General features: G+C 41.7%; 1 protein-coding gene across 2 annotated transcripts in view; it reads right to left on the bottom strand.

Moving 5' to 3' along the window:
- Positions 1-20,710, bottom strand: part of MAN2A1 (mannosidase alpha class 2A member 1) — a 207,814-nt gene that overhangs the window by 130,796 nt on the left and 56,308 nt on the right. For both annotated transcript variants that reach the window (XM_073344670.1, XM_073344671.1), the window contains one exon: positions 8,261-8,432. In XM_073344670.1, coding sequence (XP_073200771.1) covers positions 8,261-8,432 — 172 coding nt within the window. The remainder of the gene's footprint in view (positions 1-8,260; positions 8,433-20,710) is intronic.

Below are 20,710 nucleotides of genomic sequence, written 5' to 3'. Positions count from 1 at the left end.
TCACTCTCAGGAAAATACATTTCAAAAGGTGACTGAATTATAAAAGTGAGGGAACAAAAACACCCAGTTTCTCTCTCCCTGTCTCTCTCTCTTTTCACCTAAGGCGACAAAAGAAACAGCCACTGGACCTTGTGAGCAGATCCTGGTCTGAGAATTTGGTCAGCAATGCACCGAAAATCTGTGAAAAGAACTTCAGCTTAAACCAAGTCTAATTTATTAAGTTTAGTACTAGGAAACATTTCATCTTTATTCTTCTTGTAACCATTTCTGATCTTAATGACTTAATACTTGTACTCACTTAAAATCTCTCTCTTTGTAGTTAAATAAACTTTTTTTGTTCTTTAAATCAAAATTCATCCAGTGTTGTGAACTGTTTTGGGTAGCTCCATTTAAGAAGGCAAGTTGTTGTATATTGTTCCCTTGCAGAAACAACAAATCTAAAACATCTGAACAGTCCTGGAGAAAGCTGGGAATTACAGAACACACATTTTTAGGGGAAAATTCAGGACTGGGAGTGTGTTTGGGTCACCCTGCAATTAATAACCCAGGCTGGTGGAAGTAAGAGTGTGGCTGGTGTTTGCTGACAGGCTGCTGGGATCATAGTGCCTGAACAAGGACTGTGGCCATTCACGGACACTCAGGGTGTGACAGGCATGCTGTTTGTGAGTGGTACAGGTGGGAGCTACAGCAACAAGGCATTGTGAAGCACCCAAGGTTGTAGGGCAGAGGTGACATAGCCCCTCATTGGTCTGAATTGCACCCCAAAATGTCATCGCTATAAGAGAAGGACGTCTTTAAGGTAAACTGTTGCACCACAGAGACCCTAGATAGTTGTTAGCAATCTAACAAACAATCTTAGTATAGACTGACTTTACTACAGATCAAGTACAATAAAAGTGACTCTGCACTTTACAAGCACTAGAAAAATAGTTTTTAAACACTATATACAAATATATAAATAGCAAGACCTAAAAAAGTAGATAGTCTCAAAGCACTCCAATCATTTTTAACTTTCATAGCTAATTCTCGCTACTTTTAAGCCATTCAGATCAGTGCTGAACAATTCATACATAACATGGGTACTGAGTTCCATTAGTAATACAGTACAATTCCTTTCAAAGGGTAAAGAATTAATTGTATATCAGATTGTGTTGGGTTTTTATTAACCAGAACAAGACAAGGTTGATTTGTTCCTCTTTGCGGAGATACAGCAATAGATTTCACACAGTAATTTTGTTTTTGCTTGCCATCCTGCTTTTTATATATATTTTTTGTCAAGATTTAGTGAGGCTGATAATACTACTGAGCTCTGCAGAAGCTTGAAAGCTTGTTTCTTTCACCTATAGAAGTTGGTCCAATAAAAGATATCTCACCAACTTTGTCTCTCTAACATCCCAGGAACAACACAACTAAAACACTGCAAAAACAAAATGTAACTGACCAATGTGACTGGTTTATAAAACTGGTAAAATCATTCTTCGCCCAAAAATTCTCTCAGTGACCACTACTGTAATAATTATTTAAAAGGCAGATTAAAAGAGAAAACATCAAAACAAGTCCTAGAAAAATGTGATCTCTAAGTATTAAATATCAAGGTATTAAATAAGGATCTTTCTAAACACAGCCAGAAAGAAAGAAGCTTGATACCTCTGCAACCCACTGCCGAACAGCTATTAGTCAGGCAAGAAGATGGTTATCAGGAGATCACCTCGAATAAGTTGGCAATTTCAGCAGTACTTAAAAGGTTCCCATTAGCTTGTTTTACCATGCAAAACAAAGGGATAGATATGTAACTATGCACATATTCTAGGATTAACCCCCTTACTTCAGACTTTTGTAGATGAAATATCTAAAAGGAGACTATGGAATCTTGGACACAAGCTTTTCTTCTCTCCTTGTAAACATAAATGTTGAATTTTTTAGTATGTTACATTATTCCAAATGGCTTTATCAGTGGGGATTTTAGATTACTTGGTGAATGGACTTTAAATTGTAGGGCCAAATTTTGCCACCTTTATTCACCTGGAGTTGTACTGTACTCTGTAAAAAAAAATCCATTGATTCAGAAGCCATTTGCACAGTAAGGTTCTAAGCGGCCAGATTTTAAAAGGTATTTAGGAAACTAAAAATGCAGATAGGTGAAATAATTGAAATCAACCTATGTGTTTTTGAAAATTCCACTAAATCCCTATCTGCATCTTTAGATACTTAAAATACATTTTAAAAATTTGCCCCGGTCACTAGGAATAGAGGTGGCAAAATTGGGTAGTTTCTGAACTTCTGTATATTGAGTATCATGGCAGTGGAGGCCACGACCATGGCAAAGTCCTGGACAAGTGGAGAGTCCAGAACAGATTGACAAAGTAAATCTGCTGCCTGATATGCCACTAGCATGGAGACTCTCGGTGCTGGTGTTGATGTAATCAGTACTGCACTCAACAGATGCCCCCAGGCCAGAATCGGTATCAATGGTACAGTGTCCTGGAAGTTTCAGTGTGATATCGGGGAGTGGTTTGACAGACCTGCTCCATCCCACAGCCTGGAAGTGGTATGGTGGTGGTCTGTACTCTTTTTAGAGGAGGAAGAAGAGTTCCCATGAGCACTGCGATGGTCCCAGTCAGTTTTATGGGACTTTTTCCTTGGCGCCCCTGAGGAGGGTGAAAGACCCCTCCTTCTCTTGGGGGAGATGGCAGCACTGGAACACAGAGCAGCCTCATTCACCGAGTCTGAAGGAGACAGCCAGACACAGGGCTTTGCACCAAAACAGGCCTCATGGCATGCTCAAGAAGGTGTTGCTTCAAGCGTAATTCACTGACCACCTGGGTTCTTTTGGTGAACAACCTAAAGATAAGAGCACCGCTCCCTAGTACGCCCCTTCCCTAAACACAGCAAGCACCTCATGTGAGGATCACTATTAGAAATCGCTCCACACACACACACACACTACTGGTAGTACTTGAACCCTAGTGAGGGCATCACACAGGGCAATAAGTATCCTAACACTAACTACATAAAAACTATATACATTGAAGGATAATTCTCAGAAAACAGATAAGTGAACGTGAAGTGATAACCACTGAGCTCCAACTCCAGTTATGGGTGGTAAGAAGGAACTAACGGGGGTTGGGGTGGCACCGCCTCGTATAGCCAGGGGGCGGGCTACACCCACAAGGCATGAATGCTTTCTCTAAATTTACTGCTAGCCAAAATTCTCCAGCTCTTGTGTGGAATACACAGCTGCATCTACTTGAAGAAACAACATTAACTAAGATGATTGGCAGCGGTCTCAGCACAAGTATGGCCTAACAGTTAACCTTCTACAGATTTTACAGAAGAGTTTTAAAAGAGGGGTTTTGAAGGAGGATAGTAAAGTAGTTGCGCAGATATTTACAAGAAGCTCTGCCCAAGCATGAAGGTCAGCATGAGTGAAATCACAAAGGTGCTTATTTGAAAATTTAACAAGTGGCCGATGGAGGCAGGAGTCAACAGATCATTAGAGAATGTGAGATGATAGGTAGGGTGGAGATAAGCTGTGAAGGGCCTTGAAAGTGAAGACAAGTAGATTATGTTTGATATGATAGAGGGGGCAAGCCAGTAGACGGGTGAGAGGAGAATGACATGGTCAAAGCAAAAAGCTAGGAAAATCATTTTTGCAGCAGCATTCTGAATGGATATGAGCAGGTCAAGATTGCATTTGTCAAGGCCAAAGAAAAGGATACTGCAGTAACAGACATGAGATGATGAAAACTGGAACAACAGTTTTAGCTGGATGGTTGGATAGGAAAAGCTGTATCTTAGAAATGTTATGCAGAAAGAATCAGCAAGATTTAGACAGTCTGAACATGAGGATCCAAATGAGAGTTCCAAGTCATAAACAACACGCAAATTACAGCCCTGAGTAGCAAGTAGGATGTTGGTGCTGTCCAGCAACAGAGAGGAGGTAGCAGGGAGGACTTGCAGGGGAAGATTAAGAGCTCTGTTTTAGACTTGTTGAGCTTAAGATGCGTGCTAGAAATCTACTAGGACATGTCAGAAACACAGGTCAAGATTTTAGTTTGAACAGAAGTACACAGGTTTGGAGTAAAGCGGTAGCACTCTAAGTTGTCAGCAATGGACGGTAGTTGAATGTGCGTTTGTAAATGAGATTACTTAAAATTAAGGTGTAGAGGAAGAAGAGAAGGGGACCAATGACAGAGGCCTGTGGAAACCCCACAGAAAGTTGGAGGGGAATAAGGATCATTCAAAGAACATTTTTAAGGAGTGATTAGAGAATTAGGAGGAGAACCAGGAAAGAATAGTCATGGAAGTCAAGAGGACAAGATTTCAAAAAGAGCATGGTCAACATTATTGAAGTCAGCTGACAGGTCAAGGAGGCGGAGGATGGAGTACTAGTGAGTTTTGACTAGGAAGAGATCATTGAGGATTTTGGCAGTGGAGCACAAGCAGTGGAAGCCAGACTGAAAAAAGGTCTAGAATAGAACTGGAGGAGAGGAACTACAGACAGCACCTGTAAGCAGCTCATTCAACAATCTCAGAAATCAAAGGGAGAAGGGGTGATAGCAAGAAAGACAAGTGAGGTCAAGGATGGGTTGTTTTATTTATTTTTTTAAGATGGGCAATACAAAGCATGCTTTTATTGTGAAAGAAAAGATTCAGAGCAGAGTGAGAGATTAAGAAAGAGAAGAGTAAAGTAGGAGATGCGAGTGGGCATGAGGGAAATCAGAAGATGGGATGGGGTGTGGTCATTGGGGAAAAAAGAGGATGGGTTAGAGATAGAGAGAAGGTGAGAAACTTGTGAGAAACTTATCTAAGAGAAGCAGGAGACAGTTGTAGAAGGGAAAGGAAAAGCAAGCTGAGGGGAAAGGTCATTTAATAGTTTGTGTTTTCTCTTGCAGGAAATCAGTGAGATCCTGTATGGAGGGAGAAGTGATGGCAAGAAGAGCAGAGGGAGCGTCAAGTGCGTAAAGGGTTCAGAAAAGATGGCTGGGATTGAGGTCATGGGATTCACTCAAGTTAGAAACAGTGTTGCTCAGCTCAGAAGATGGCTGAACTGAAATAAGAGTGAATGAATTTGTAGCGGAGGAAGCCAGCCTGGTCACAGAATTTCCATCAGAGAAGCACCGTGGAGCAAGAGCAGGAGCAGAAGAGGCCCAAAAAGCCCAGGGTGGAGGAGAGTGAAGCACAGAGAGAATCAACAACCATATAAATGGAAGAAAGGGCAGAGGGTGGGGAGGATAGGGCTGAGAGCAGATCAGAAGTCTACAATGCAGAGGAACTGGAAGTCATGGACAGGCTGAGTGACAGGTCCAAGGAGGGGGTTGATGGGAAAGGGTGAAAGAGACCGAACAATGGTCAAAGATGGAGCATACAGCAACAGAGAAATTAGAGAGAGTGCTGTGTTTGGTGAAGACCAAATCAACTAAATGGCCCTTTTGGTGAGTGGGAGAGTTGAATCATGGCTTCAGGTCAAATGAAGAGGTGAGGACAAGGAAACATGCATCTAAGGGATCAGATGGGTCATCAGCATGGAAGCTGAAGGATTAACGTGGGAGACTGTGAGGAGAGGAAGAGAGCCACAAGTCTAAATCAAAGAGGAAAACTGATGGAGAAGGAGTTGTGTGGACAACAGATAACAGGAACATGGAGGAAGAAAGGAGAGGAGAATCAGATTCACTACTGTTCAAAAGAGGAGAAAGTCTGGTCCAGAGAATAGAATGTAAGAGAAGGTGATGCCTCCACAAAAGAGGGTAGTTGCATAGGTAGGGTCAGATAAAGGGCTCCAGGTCTCTCCATAGCCAAGAGCTAGAAAGATAGAGATATGAAGTGGTCATGAACAGCTCTGGGTGTCTTTTTTTGGTTTGTTTAAACAGATATAGAATGGGCATTCCACGCAAAACAAGAGAAGAGAAGGAAGGAATGGGGAGTGAGCTTAGGAATGGCACAAGAGGGGTGGAGATGGGCCACTCATCACTACCACTCCCTAAATTTCATTTTCGATCAAGAGTTTTTAATCAGCTTTCAGGATGTATAAGTAGGGCATTGCCAGCAGACCAAGGGAAATGATCGTTCCCCTCTATTCGACATTGGTGAGGCCTCATCTGGAGTACTGAGTCCAGTTTTGGGCCCCACACTACAAGAAGGATGTGGAAAAATTGGAAAGAGTCCAGCGGAGGGCAACAAAAATGATTAGGGGAGTGGAACACATGACTTATGAGGAGAGGCTGAGGGAACTGGGGATGTTTAGTCTACAGAAGAGAAGAATGAGGGGGGATTTGATAGCTGCTTTCAACTACCTGAAAGGGGGTTCCAAAGAGGATGGATCTAGACTGTTCTCAGTGGTAAGCAGATAACAGAACAAGGAGAAATGGTCTCAAGTTGCAGTGGGGGAGATTTAGGTTGGATATTAGGAAAAACTTTTTCACTAGGAGGGTGGTGAAACACTGGAATGCGTTACCTAGGGAGGTGGTGGAATCTCCTTCCATAGAAGTTTTTAAGGTCAGGCTTGACAAAGCCCTGGCTGGGATGATTTAATTGGGGATCGGTCCTGCTTTGAGCAGGGGGTTGGACTAGATGACCTCCTGAGATCCCTTCCAACCCTGATATTCTGTGATTTCCAAAGGCTGTAATGTCTGAATCATAAATTAATCCCATAAAAACCCATTGAACAAGTCAAGTCAGAAATTGCCTAGGTAAAACTGCATGGGCAAATTCAGTACCAACATTAAACCAGATGCAGTGACTAAGGCAAGAATATGCAGTGAATGGATATAGAGAAAATATTTGTAATGCTAATTTAAGAGACTACTATAATACTGAAATAGGTAAACCTCTTACTTCTGCAGCTCCCATTGCTATTTTACTCACTTTCCTCTCTTTCTCTGCTTCCACCCTACCACATAATCCGTCATCACCATCCATACCCCCCCTACTAAGTCCCACATATTGTTAGGATTTGTGTTGTGGAATTCTCACAGACCTAATAAGATCCATAGGAAGTCAGCATCTTAGGAGTTCTATATGAGGGTTTAGCTGGAGACTAGGGGTAAGAAACACAACAGTGTGAGGTGGCATCTTCCAGCCCATCCCCTGGTTCACATCCCACCATGAAGTACATAACTAAGGTTTCCAACTCTTGTGATTTTAATGCGTGTCTTGATATTTGTTCTTTTTATCAGAGTCCCAGCTCTTGGAGTTTTATGATTAAATGAGAATCTCAGATTTATTTAAGTTTCTAGCCCACATCTTTGGAAAGAAGTTTGAAAATGTGAAAAATGCACCTTTACACGTTAAAAAACAGAAGACAAATACCTCCCCCCTTTTTTTAGCCTCATGATTTTTAAACCAACCATAATTTTGGAGGAGAACTTGACACGCTTTTTGATCACTTTGGGTAGGCAATAATGGGGAAATCTCAAACTTAATCTGTATTCATCTTCTACTCTACATTCGCAAGATAGATGGAGCAAACCAGCTTTAATTTTGGTGGAAAATTCTTATTCTACTTAGAAGCCCCACAAGCGATCAGTTTACATTTTGAGGACTATCCCCACAAGTTAAATGGAGAGAGGCTTGCTTCCATCCCCCACCTTTTCTTTTTTTAAGGGTAGCTTAAGATCACTGTAAGAGATTATCCTATTGTCATTAATAAAAATGTTGATACTTTCTCTAAATTTGATAGTACTCAAATAAAAAAGTCCTTGAACTTCCTTCAGCGAAGGAAGACAATTATTCTTTTATTGCTACAGAGTGTTGTCAAAAGGATTTTTTTTTAATCTGATGAATACCTCAATTCCTAAATGTCCTAATCAAGGAACCCATTATCATATGCACATATTTTACAGAAAGATTCTACCTTAGCTTCAGGCCCAACTTATCAATGTTGAGGCCAACGTAATTTTTTTGTGTGTTGGGGATGGGAAGTATAAGTTAGGCTTAAAATGAAAACTCAATTGCAACTTCAACTATGGAGCAGCTACTACTTGATCCAATATATGTACACAGATATTTTTATTTGGTTCTTTGCCAAATACAGTTGTCTTATATGCAGCCTGCCTCCAATTCCCTGAAAAAAACCTTATTAAAAATTATGAAAAAATGAAAGTATAACAATCATCCAGAATAATATTAAAAATAAGATAACTTTAAGAACTGTATACTTTTATCAACGAAGCTCTAAGTTTATATATATTTAAGCACATCATTAAGAGTTACAAAACTCTACAATATGGTATACAGCAGCAAATAATACAGATGTTCAAACCTTTTAACAGCATCCTTTTTTTGGCTATCTATTCCATCCCACCACTTTGAAAAGTAAGAGATTTCCGACCACATGAACTTCCTCCTGTTGTCTTCTTGCAATTTTACCACCATGTTGTTTAGGATATGTTGTGTCTGATCTCTGAAGTAGTCATCAAAAGTCTTCAACCAACCTGAGTTAAAAATAAGAATACATTGCATAAAATCTAAGTTTAAATGGTCCTACCTAAAGATTTTACCCCATCAGAAAAAGGGTTAGTTTTCAATGTTCTTGTCTATCTCGCATTTAAACGCTCAAACCTTTCATACCATGGGCTATTTTGCAGTGATAGACTTTATAAGTCTGTCTCTGTTTTTTGGTTTTGGTTTTACAACTTTTATATCTTGTTTTTTCTTTAAAAAAAACATACTCAACTTAAAAACGTAACATTCCAGCCTGTAGTACCCTACTTACAAAAAGATAAATTGTCAAACAGTTCAGTTACAAAAGCGTCTTGTAGTTTTAGCATAATCCATGATGAAGTAATTGCTAGGGTAAGGAGTTTGGTTATAGCGGCGGGGGAACAGAGAAAAAAAATTGGAAGGAAACACAGAAAGAAAAGGTTTAAACAGAGAAGGTCTGAAGCTTAATATTTGAAGCAGAAATGACCACTTAAAAAAATGTAAGCACCACAAAGAAAGAATTTAAACTACTGACCCTGTAGCTTCCTCTGCCTAGAAACCTGCAGCTACTGCCTCTTTTTGGTGGGATACCATCACCAGGGAAACACACCAAAATGCACTGCAGGCATTGATTCTGGGAAAGGAAATAAGTTGCCTGGACCCTAGGCAGTGTGATTCCTCCCACCAGCTCAGTGTTCAAGCCCTCCCTGACCACTCCCCCATCAAGGCTTAAAGGACAGTGGGAGGAAGTGACCATGAGATGGTCGAGTTCAGGATCCTGACACAGGGAAGAAAGGAGAGCAGCAGAATACGGAGCCTGGACTTCAGAAAAGCAGACTTTGACAACCTCAGAGAACTGATGGGCAGGATCCCCTGGGAGAATAACATGAGGGGGAAAGGAGTCCAGGAGAGCTGGCTGTATTTTAAAGAATCCTGATTGAGGTTATAGGGACAAACCATCCCGATGTGTAGAAAGAACAGGAAATATGGCAGGCGACCAGCTTGGCTTAACAGTGAAATCCTTGGTGATCTTAAACACAAAAAAGAAGCTTACAAGAAGTGGAAGATTGGACAAATGACCAGGGAAGAGTATAAAAATATTGCTCGGGCATGCAGGAGTGAAATCAGGAAGGCCAAATCACACCTGGAGTTGCAGCTAGCAAGAGATGTTAAGAGTAACAAGAAGGGTTTCTTCAGGTATGTTAGCTACAAGAAGAAAGTCAAGGAAAGTGTGGGCCCCTTACTGAATGAGGGAGGCAACCTAGTGACAGACGATGTGGAAAAAGCTAATGTACTCAATGCTTCTTTTGCCTCTGTCTTCACGAACAAGGTCAGCTCCCAGACTACTGCACTGGGCAGCACAGCATGGGGAGGTGGTGACCAGCCTTCTGTGGAGAAAGAAGTGGTTCGGAACTATTTAGAAAAGCTGGACGAGCACAAGTCCATGGGGCCGGATGCGTTGCATCTGAGAGTGCTAAAGGAGTTGGTGGATGTGATTGCAGAGCCACTGGCCATAATCTTTGAAAACTCATGGCAACCCGGTGAAGTCCCGGACGACTGGAAAAAGGCTAATGTAGTGCCCATCTTTAAAAAAAGGGAAGAAGGAGGATCCGGAGAACTACAGGCCAGTCAGCCTCACCTCAGTCCCTGGAAAAATCATGGAGCAGGTCCTCAAGGAATCAATTCTGAAGCACTTAGAGGAGAGGAAAGTGATCAGGAACAGTCAGCATGGATTCACCAAGGGCAAGTCATGCCTGACTAATCTAATTGCCTTCTATGACGAGATAACTGGCTCTGTGGATGAGGGGAAAGCGGTGGACGTGTTGTTCCTTGACTTCAGCAAAGCTTTTGACACGGTCTCCCACAGTATTCTTGCCAGCAAGTTAAAGAAGCATGGGCTGGATGAATGGACTACAAGGTGGATAGAAAGCTGGCTAGATTGTCGGGCTCAACGGGTAGTGATCAATGGCTCCATGTCTAGTTGGCAGCCGGTATCAAGCGGAGTGCCCCAAGGGTCGGTCCTTGGGCCCGTTTTGTTCAATATCTTCATAAATGATCTGGAGGATGGTGTGGATTGCACCCTCAGCAAGTCTGCAGATGACACTAAACTGGGAGGAGAGATAGATATGCTGGAGGGTAGGGATAGGATACAGAGGGACCTAGACAAATTAGAGGATTGGGCCAAAGGAAATCTGAGGAGGTTCAACAAGGACAAGTGCAGAGTCCTGCACTTAGGACGGAAGAATCCCATGCACCGCTACAGTCTAGGGACCGAATGGCTCGGCAGCAGTTCTGCAGAAAAGGACCTAGGGGTTACAGTGGACGAGAAGCTGGATATGAGTCAACAGTGTTCCCTTGTTGCCAAGAAGGCCAATGGCATTTTGGGATGTATATGTAGGGGCATTGCCACCAGGTCGAGGGACGTGATTGTTCCCCTCTATTCGACATTGGTGAGGCCTCATCTGGAGTACTGTGTCCAGTTTTGGGCCCCACACTACAAGAAGGATGTGGAAAACTTGGAAAAGGTCCAGCGGTGGGCAACAAAAATGATTAGGGGACTGGAACACATGACTTATGAGGAGAGGCTGAGACAACTGGGATTATTTAGTCTGCAGAAGAGAAGAATGAGGGGGGATTTGACAGCTGCTTTCAACTACCTGAAAGGGAGTTCTAAAGAGGATGGATCTAGACTATTCTCAGTGGTAGCTGATGACAGAACGAGGAGTAATGGTCTCAAGATGCAGTGGGGGAGGTTTAGGTTGAGTATTAGGAAAAACTTTTTCACTAGGAGGGTGGTGAAACACTGGAATGAGTTACCTAGGGAGGTGGTGGAATCTCCTTCCTTAGAAGTTTTTAAGGTCAGGCTTGACAAAGCCCTGGCTGGAATGATTTAGTTGGGGACTGGTCCTGCTTTGAGCAGAGGGGTGGACTAGATGACCCCCTGAGGTCCCTTCCAACCCTGATATTCTATGATTTTATGACAGGGAAGAAGTTTCCAATAGCTCACCTGTCAGGTTTGCAGAGAGGGGATCTGAAAAAAAAACAGTAGGCCACACTCCTTCCCTCCCTCCACACACACAATCCTAATGCTTAAGAAGGGAGGTGAAGTACACTCAAAACCCTCCTCTTCTCTAAAAGATGCAAGAGGGGCTGGATTAAAGATGCCCAGCTTCGCTCTTCATGGCTGGAGAGGAAGGTGAAGAGCCATGTGTTTTCCCCTAGAAGAAGGACGAAGAGGAATGTAGCCAAGTAACAGTGACCTATGTTATATGGCTTTTAAAAGAAGCTAAAACACAGGTACTGAGGGAAAGGATTTATTGCTAAAGGTAATTGGGGATGGAAGATGTGCTTTGTGGATGCATATCAATTCTACCGGCGTAAAACACAAAGTGGAGAGTGACGAAAAAGGGTGCTCTGCAGGATCTTAACTACCTGCCTATGCCTCAAGTAGGGCTGTGAACAGTCAAGACATGCATTATTTAAATAGAAAATTGCCTGTCCCATACTAAATCAGTACGGGACATCTTTTATCCCGTATTTCAACATATTAAAAATATCATTATGAAAATCCAGTTTTTATTGTTACCTTACCTTCCAATGATACAAAGTTTGCAAAATTAGACAATTTAGTAATGCAGAATCAGTCCCATGATTTACTGAACCAATGTACCTATAGTGCAGGGAAATGGAAGGTTATACCTCACAAGTACTGACCCCCCTGCCAAACAGAGCCCCTTCCTGACCCTGGCCCTTCAGCACAGCTCCAGGGCACACAGCCCCATCTACTTACCCTGCCAGACGGAGCCAGCACAGGGACAGCAGACAGGGAGACATTTAAGGACTGGAGTCAGCAGGGAGCCCTATCCAGCAGGGGACCTTTACTCTCAGATGCATCTTCCAATCACTCCCCTCCCAATCCTGCCCCTTCAGTGCTCCCTTGTTCAATTCCGGAGCTGGGCCCCAGCAGCCAACAGTCTGATTGCTTCACGATGCAGAAGGTTTCCTCAACTGCCACATGGTTAGTTCCCCCCCCACACACCCTTCGTGGTTCTGGACATCCCACCCCTGGCCCCCATGGGTACAGAGTACTCCTCCCCCATCAGGGTACTAAGAAAACAGTCCCGTACTTTTGAAATACGATTTTGGCAACCCTAGAAGGGAGAACATCTTGCCGTGAGATTCTTAACCCCCTCCCCAAAGACCCTATAAAAGTACACAGGGAAATATTTCATTCCTCTCTCTTTCACAGGCCCTGCTGGGAGCATTGTTTCTTCACCCCCTTCCCCACGGGTGTACAAGGAAGGGAGATGATCTCTATCTACCTAGAACACAAGTAGTCTCTTCCTGTTCCAGATGTCTGTAGCTGCAACTCATATTGCTGTTTAATGATGACAAAGGGAGGCAACAGGTGGCTTTGGAGTGAAAGCAGCAGCTGCAGAGCACCCGTCAAGAGTAAGCAACAGATAAGTAACTTGCCTCTGTAAAGTTTAAACACTAAAGGGGATTTTTCATCAACAACCCCATAACTCAACACAGTAGTCCAATACAGCTCTGGCAATAACTAGCATTAAATATTGCTTCAAGGCCAGCAGATTAATACAAAACAGTATTTTAGTGTGTGAAAACAAACAGAAAACCAACTATCCAAAAAAAGCTTCCTTTTTACTAAACAGAACTGCTCTGTCCAGGTATTTAGATCCTATGTACTTATCTTAGTGACTCAAATATTTTTTTTAACTAAAGTTTTACTTCTATTAGTATTGCGGAGCCAATACATTTTGGCAAAAACAAGCTAATTCTTTTCCAGCTCACACATCCAAATTGTTGACTAAGTTTCAAATGCAAAACTTTTGGTTTTGGTGATATATGATAGCCACAAAGAATAAACCTTGACTTTCAGGTTTCAGATTAAGTTTGCAGAGCTGGCAGTTAGGGGGGAAAAAAGATCTTTTTACTCATAAATTGAGTAAAATAGATTTTTTAGGTCACAGAAGAAAAACGGAACCACCCTCAGTGCCAGTTTTCAGAGTGTAATAGCACTTTTTTCCTTATGCAGCAGCATCTCTTTTAAGCCTCAACTATGATTATAGCTAAAGCTTTTTTTAATCATATGTAAAATCTAGAGGAATCACCTCACAATTCTAAGTTTTGACAGATTTAGTAGTAGGGGGCCTAAGCTGTTGACAGGGTTCCTCAGCGGAGGGAAAGTACATCTTACAAGGAAAAAGTAATTAAAATCAGATTGCTTAAAAACTAAATATAACGTACAAATTGTTTGAGATTACAACAGGTTAACAAAACTAGACAATTAATTATTATATGCAGTAGTTTCAAGGAGACTGAAAAAGGAAAAGCAACAAACCAGAAAAATTTCTTATTTTCTCTAACTTGCTATTTTTATCAGAGCTATAACTTGCTGTGAACTACATCCATTCCAGGGAATGTTTTGTTGTGGAAGTTTTCATGCATTAGGAAGTGGGTTCAGAATTATTAATTCATTTTCCTTTCGCCTTTCAACAGTCAAAGACAAATATTTCAAAGATATTTATGTGAACCAGCATACCAGTAGAGGACTGAATTATGAACTGTTTACACCATGAAGTTCTTCTGGAATAGTTACAAATATTGCCTAGATGACCTCTCAAGGTCCCTTCTAGTCCTATGATTACCATATTATCACACAATTAATATAGAATGAATTGAAAGATAGCTTGTTACACTTTTTCCTATACACAGTAAAACAGGCACAATATAACAGTAAATTAGCTTTTATAGATGCTATACAATAGAGTAATCAAGAAGTTTTTTAAGTTGAATATTTTATATATTAATGCAAAATTTAATATATTAATATGAGACCAACTAAAAAACCAAACAAGTGGTATATTTAGCAAAAGAGGCTGCATGTCAGGTATTACAGTGGAACAGCAGCAACCCTGAAAGCATTGTGTAAACCATCTGGCTTTAACTAGCCCTTAAACCCTCTCTGTAGCTCCCAAAACTAAAAATTCAAAAGCCCCTAAAATAGAACTAGAAATACTCCCCTTGAATTTTTGATAGTACTGGGAATACTGACAAGCACTCCTAGACTTAGACTTTAGAAACACATCGTACGCTTTTTGGTATCCTGTAGTTAACTAATCTTGGCCCCTACAATGTCCACCCACCACCGGGCCCCATGGGTAACATAGGGGACACATACAAAATTTAGTACTATTTTAACCTGTTCACTTTCCAGTTCTGTCCTGGAGTCTCCAGGAATTAAAGATTAATCTAACTAAAAATTATGTCATGTGATGAAACCCTCCAGGAATACATCCAATCAAAAACTGGCAACCCTAGCAGTAACTGCAGTTCCTTGAGATGTGTATCTCTATGGGTACTCCATTTCAGGTGTGCATGTGCCCCACCCGCCTTTGATCAGAGATTTTCATTAGCAGTGTCAGTTTGGTCCGTGCACGCACAGCTGATATCCTTGTGTCCCACACTGAGGCTACACCAGGCTGTGCAGGTAAACTACCCTCAGTTCCTTCTCCACCGCCAAGTCTCAGAAGAAAACTCCAAATCAGAAGGAAAAGAGGGCTAGTAGAGGTGTCTCTCCCTATGGGAACTCCACTAAGAAATACAATTACTGCACAGGATAAGTAACTGTTTTTCTTCTTTGAGTAGTGTCCCTATGGATGCTCCACATTTTTAATTAAAGCCATAGATGTAGACCAGGGATTGGCAACCTTTGGCACGCAGCCCCTCAGGGAAATCCACTGGCAGGCCGGGATGGTTTGCTTACCTGCAGCGTCCACAGGTTCAGCCGATCACAGCTCCCACTGGCTGCGGTTTGCCATTCCAGGCCAATCGGGGCTGCAGGAAGTGGTGCAGACTGAGGGATGTGCTGGCCGTGTATTGGGAGAGCAGCTGAGGAGTGACTGGAAGATTTGGTTGGTGTTGGTTGGAGGAAGAGAACTCCAACCCCTAAATTGCCATGAACCTTCCACAAGTCTATGGAGTGTTTCACCTATTGAGGAACTGAAACCTGCTTGTCTAGGCTTTGTTTGTGTGATGAGTAAACTGATCTGAGCCAGTGCTGGAAACAGCAAAGTCTGTTGTTCTGTCGCAAAAGTTCAAGCCGCTATCTGACCTAGAGGTTGAAGACAGTTTCTTACTCAAGTCTGGAGGCTCTCTTGACTAGTTCTGACAAGGTTTGATAGTGTTATGAATATGTCCATGCCAAGGAATTCAGGGATACCAATATAAATTGTATAGTCTGTACGGAAGTCACTGTGGATTTTCAACTGAAGACCCAAGTCCAAGAACACAGAAAGTGCTTTCTGCATGATGGTCAATACCTATTGGTAAGATCAACCCTTGAACAACCAATCATGGGAATACTATGATCACCTGATGATGTAGGTAGGAAGCCACTACAGACAGAACCTTTGAACACACTCAGACCTGAGGAGAGACCTAATGAGAGTACCCAGTACTGAAAATGATCCTGACCTATGACAAAACACAGGAACCTTCTGTGGGACAGGTGTATCGCCATATGGAAAGAGGTGTCTTTAAGGTCAAGAGTAAAAAACCCATCCCCTGAATTGAGAGCAGGAATTATAGCTATCAGAGTCACCATCATGAACTTCTGAGACCTCATAAATTTGTTCAGGAGTCTTAAATCTAAGATTGGTCTCCATCCCCTGCATTTTTCTTTGGCCTGAGATAGAAACTCAAGTAGAAGCCCCTTCCCTTGTGCTGAGCAGGGGACAGCTCTATCACACCTATATGAAGGAAGTTAATTTCCAGCCTTAGTCAGAACTCGTGAAAGGGGTCCCCGAGGGAGAACGGGGAAGGTGGGTGAGAAGAACGGAGGTAAAATGGATGGTGTAACGCAATTATATTATTTGCGGCACCCGATTCTTAAGATGATATGCTCCCATGCTTACCAGAAATGAGAGACTTGGTTTCCACATGAGGAAGGCAGGTCAATCGTGGCAGCTGACAGGCTAAAGAGAGGGGAGGATCTGAACCCTTGACCATTCAGTCAAAACTGGCACTTTGAAGATGAAACTTGAAGCAAACTTTTGTTGGGTTTCTTGGAGATTCCAACAATCTCTAAACTCCAGAGAATTGCACTGCAGGTGGGGGATCTTTGAGCCTGTGATCTACTAAATTTTTGTTTGTTCACAGGAGTGCAGATACCTAATGAAAATAACATGATCCTGGAGTCTTTCAGTGCATGCAGTGGGAGAAAGGGTGGCATCCAGGGCTGCTTCACCAAGAGCAATCAGATCCCTGGACTTCTTCCCTGTCTCTTCAAGACTGATGAAACTGAAGGGAAGTTTCCATCACTGTTCTTCTTCCTTTAACGAAAGAGCTCCAACCAAAAAGGGAGGTGGATTAAACAGTACGGGGGATGTATAAGAGTCTGAAGGCAATGTGGTTCTTGATATCAAGAAATGGTAAATTATGCAAGCAACAGAGACTCTGGTGCAGCAATCTCGAAAAGTTCTTCAGGTACCTAAAGCTTTGTGGTATCAAGCAGACTTGTGGTACTGAATGGAGTTGCAGCACTGAGTAAAGTTGTGACACCACAGACAGTTATGATCATCCCTGCAGGATGGTACCAAGGGTTTTGAGCACTTCACAGACATTGCTGACATGGATAGAGGCTTAGTCTTACATGGTTCCAAACAGCCCAATAGGGGTACTGGGAGAGAAGTAAAGGCCGACAGTACTGATCTTTTGTGCTTGCTCTGACCATTTCTGATAGACTGTACATATCAGGGCCTTCTCAGAGCCATGCTTACTTTTCAAAGAGCTACAAGATTTTCCCGCCTTGGTGGTACCAGAGGAGCCCTTCACCTCTACGATACCAAGTCTTGAGGTCAAAGTCTCTGAATCTGCTGACCTGCTCAGAGAGCAAGGTCTTTTTTTGGTGGATTCCTTAAGAGTTGAGTTAGAGCGCCTTTTCTCGGAATCTTTAGAAAAGAGCTCTGAGACTTATCTCTTTCTAGGAAAGTGTTGTGCCAAGGTCAAAGGGATGCCAGAGACCCCGGGAGACTGGTCTACAGGGAGGTTTTCCTGACCTTGCTCCCAAACAGGAACAAGGGAGTGCTCCATGATTAACAGTTGCAGCTTGTTTTCCTGGCTCTTCCGTGTTGTGAATTTGAGGGCTACACAGAAGTCACACTTCTGTGGGACACGCAACTCCCCTAGGCAGCAAATGCACTTAGAGTGTCCTTTGCTGATTGGGATAGTCTCTGTACATTTGAGGCAGCGTTTAAATCCTGGTGAACCAGGCATGCCCCTCAAAGGGATATTTCCCCAGAGGAAATAATACTCTTCAAGTAACTAAGAAACTAACCTAACTAACTAATAACCAATACCTAAACTAAGCTAGTCCAAAGTCAGCAAGCAGCCGAGGTGCGGATACACTAAGCTCCATCCCTGACTAAGGTGGCTGAGAAGGAACTGAGGGTGAAATGCCCAAGCAACCTGATGTGTCCTTGTGCTCCATGCCAAGGCTATGAGCAGTGCATGAGTGGACTGAAAGAACACTGCTAATGAAAATCTCTGATCCAAAGTATATGTGGCACACCTAAAGTGCAGCACCCATCGGGACACTAATCAAACAACATCATTAGGGAACTATGCCAAGACAAGACCAGGTTTACACCAGAAAAGGTTTGCTAGTATTCCTCCTACTGTAGATGGGAGTTATGCCAGGAAACAAAACAAAACAAAAGTTTTTAATGATTGAGCTTATTCCAGTTTCCAGAGCAAAGAAAGCAATACCAGCAAAAACACTTTTTTGCCAGTATAATTGTGTTTACACTTGGGCTTTCGACAGTATAAAAATATAGCAAAAAAGAGAGTAACACCTCTAAACAACATTACCTTCCCAGTAAAAGTTTTTAGTGTAGACCTGGTCTTGGCCTGCATTGCTGTACCAGCTCCTTCCCATTTGTACCCAAAAGGGTATGTGGATCTGCACTGTTAAATTGCTTAATGGATAATTGTGTTGCTTTTGTGGTTTTGTGTCAGGTGAAGTATGTGGTAACCTTAAACTTCTTAAACAATTCAAACATTTTTTTCTGGAAAGTACCCTCAACATACCCCTGCACAAGCCTACACCTCCCAACTTGCCCCAACTTTCAATCAAATCCATGCCTGGAGGATATTCGGCAGAGATAAGGTTAAAGTGCCCTTCATAAGGAATATAAAGTTTTACCATAGCAGATATTGTTTCTACTATTCCAGTTTTCCCATTCCTGCTCTCTGGTCAGTTCCTCTCAAGATCGTAACCCAGTCTCCATCTCCTACTTCAAGTCAGAAATAGTAAACAAGAGAAAAAATTGCCTAACATCCACTGCTCTGCCCATTTTTCATCTTATAAACTAAGTCCTAGGTCAAAATCTAAGCATAGGTTACTTTCTCATTTTCATGATGTTTGTTTATTACCACTGGTAGTCAAACGTGTTTCTAGCTACATCACAAGCAACATCAAATATTTTTATCATATAATATTTTTGGTGATGAATTGATGCTTCAGAAGCTTAGCTTTCATTTTAAAAGAACGCAGTGTTCCTAACCTTTTAAATGTGAATCCACCACGAGGTACTGTCTGCATGAGTCTGCACAGAGCTTAAAAAAAGTGTTCACTGCCTCCTTCATTTAACTGAATGGTTAATATGAAACCAAAATATGGCCATTTAAAACAATATTAACTTTTTCATTGATTGTTTTAGCAGAAAAATCCAACTGCATTGTGTGGGCAGCATGCACGGGGTAAGGGAAAAGGCGATCATGCAAGAGGCTTGTCATTCCTAATCTTAATAATAAAACTTGCTTCAAAGAGAAGGTTGACATTATGCATAGCTTGAGTACTTTATCATTTATCAGACTAATGCACTCAAGACACTTATCCATCTAATGGGTTGCCCATTTCTTACTTTTTTAGCTCTTTAAAGTCATTCAAATTCAATTTCAGTGAACTTGAGAGTTCAAACATAACAGTACTAACAGCTTCCATTGATCAAACTAATTTGTACATGTAGTTTTTTTATAACCTTGTACTTGTATAGAATAATAATAAAAGCATACTTTTGAATTTCACTTAGAGGACAACAACTTCCCTAAAATTAAGACAGCTTACCTCCTCAGAAATGTGGAAATATTCTCTGCCAAACACTTCAAACTAAAAAGTGTACCACTAAATTTATCAACAATCCACAGCATGTAATCTTTCTGTAAAGTTATCTTTATAGTCCCCTGGATAAGACTAAACTACCACCAACTCTTAGTAGAATACATAACCATTAAATATACTTGACAGTCAGAAAAGCCAAAGAGGCCAAGATTAGGGACTAAAAGGGAGAGGTCTCAGTTTCTGGTAACTACATTAATGCTTCAAGATGAATGTGAAAGTCTCAGATACAACTGTCCTCAAAAAACGACTAATAATGAGTTCTTATCATGCTCCCCATGAAATGCTCAACACTAGATCCTTGTCCATACTCCCATATAAACAGTCTGGAGCATGGTTGTCTAGCTGATCAGATTTTGTACACACTAATGAGAATAATCATCATAAATGTAGTAAGCAGTTCAAGTAAGATGACCTCCTGAAGGTGGAAACATATCTACATTACCACAGAACAAAGTTTAATGTTTCAGTTTGCATAGATAAAATGACAAGACTGGACCATTCAACATCAGCACCTGTGTGATTTAATCAAAGGGAAAGGTTCCCCTTTCCTGAAAGTTTCAAAACTTGGGCACAAATGTTCTGCCCTACTTTTGATGTCCCATAACATTGTCATCTTTGCATTTCATATAAACTTGCAGCAACATAGTCAAAGTAGGTAAAACTGTGCCAGATAAAACAAACTAGCTACTATTTTTCTGATATATAGTTTCTGATAGCATCAAACATTTGTTTTGTAAAGGATGGCTGTTGGCCCTTATTTTATGAGTCAACAGAATCAAGTGATTCAGTGGCCAGGAAACTGGATTTCACTGTTGCAGCCAGTGGTTCTTCAGATGCAATGACACAACCTAGAGAAAACAGTAAGATTACCACTCATGAGGCTAGCCTATGGTAAAATAAATAAATAAAAATTAAAAGATTCTGGCAAGAGCTTTACCTTCCAGTTTATACTCTGTCAATGAGGAAAATGGAAGCAAAGGAGAAAATTAATTGGAACATCACTGCGTTCCAGTATTAGTTGTAGTAAGCTGGAAACTGGATGTTTTGGTAGACCACTTCAAGCTCCTCTAGAAAATATCTTGGAAG

Source organism: Lepidochelys kempii, chromosome 5 (assembly GCF_965140265.1).
Source record: "Lepidochelys kempii isolate rLepKem1 chromosome 5, rLepKem1.hap2, whole genome shotgun sequence".
NCBI classification, from domain to species: Eukaryota; Metazoa; Chordata; order Testudines; family Cheloniidae; genus Lepidochelys; species Lepidochelys kempii.
Note: the sequence above shows the minus strand (reverse complement) of the source record. Positions and strands in the feature narration are given on the sequence as shown.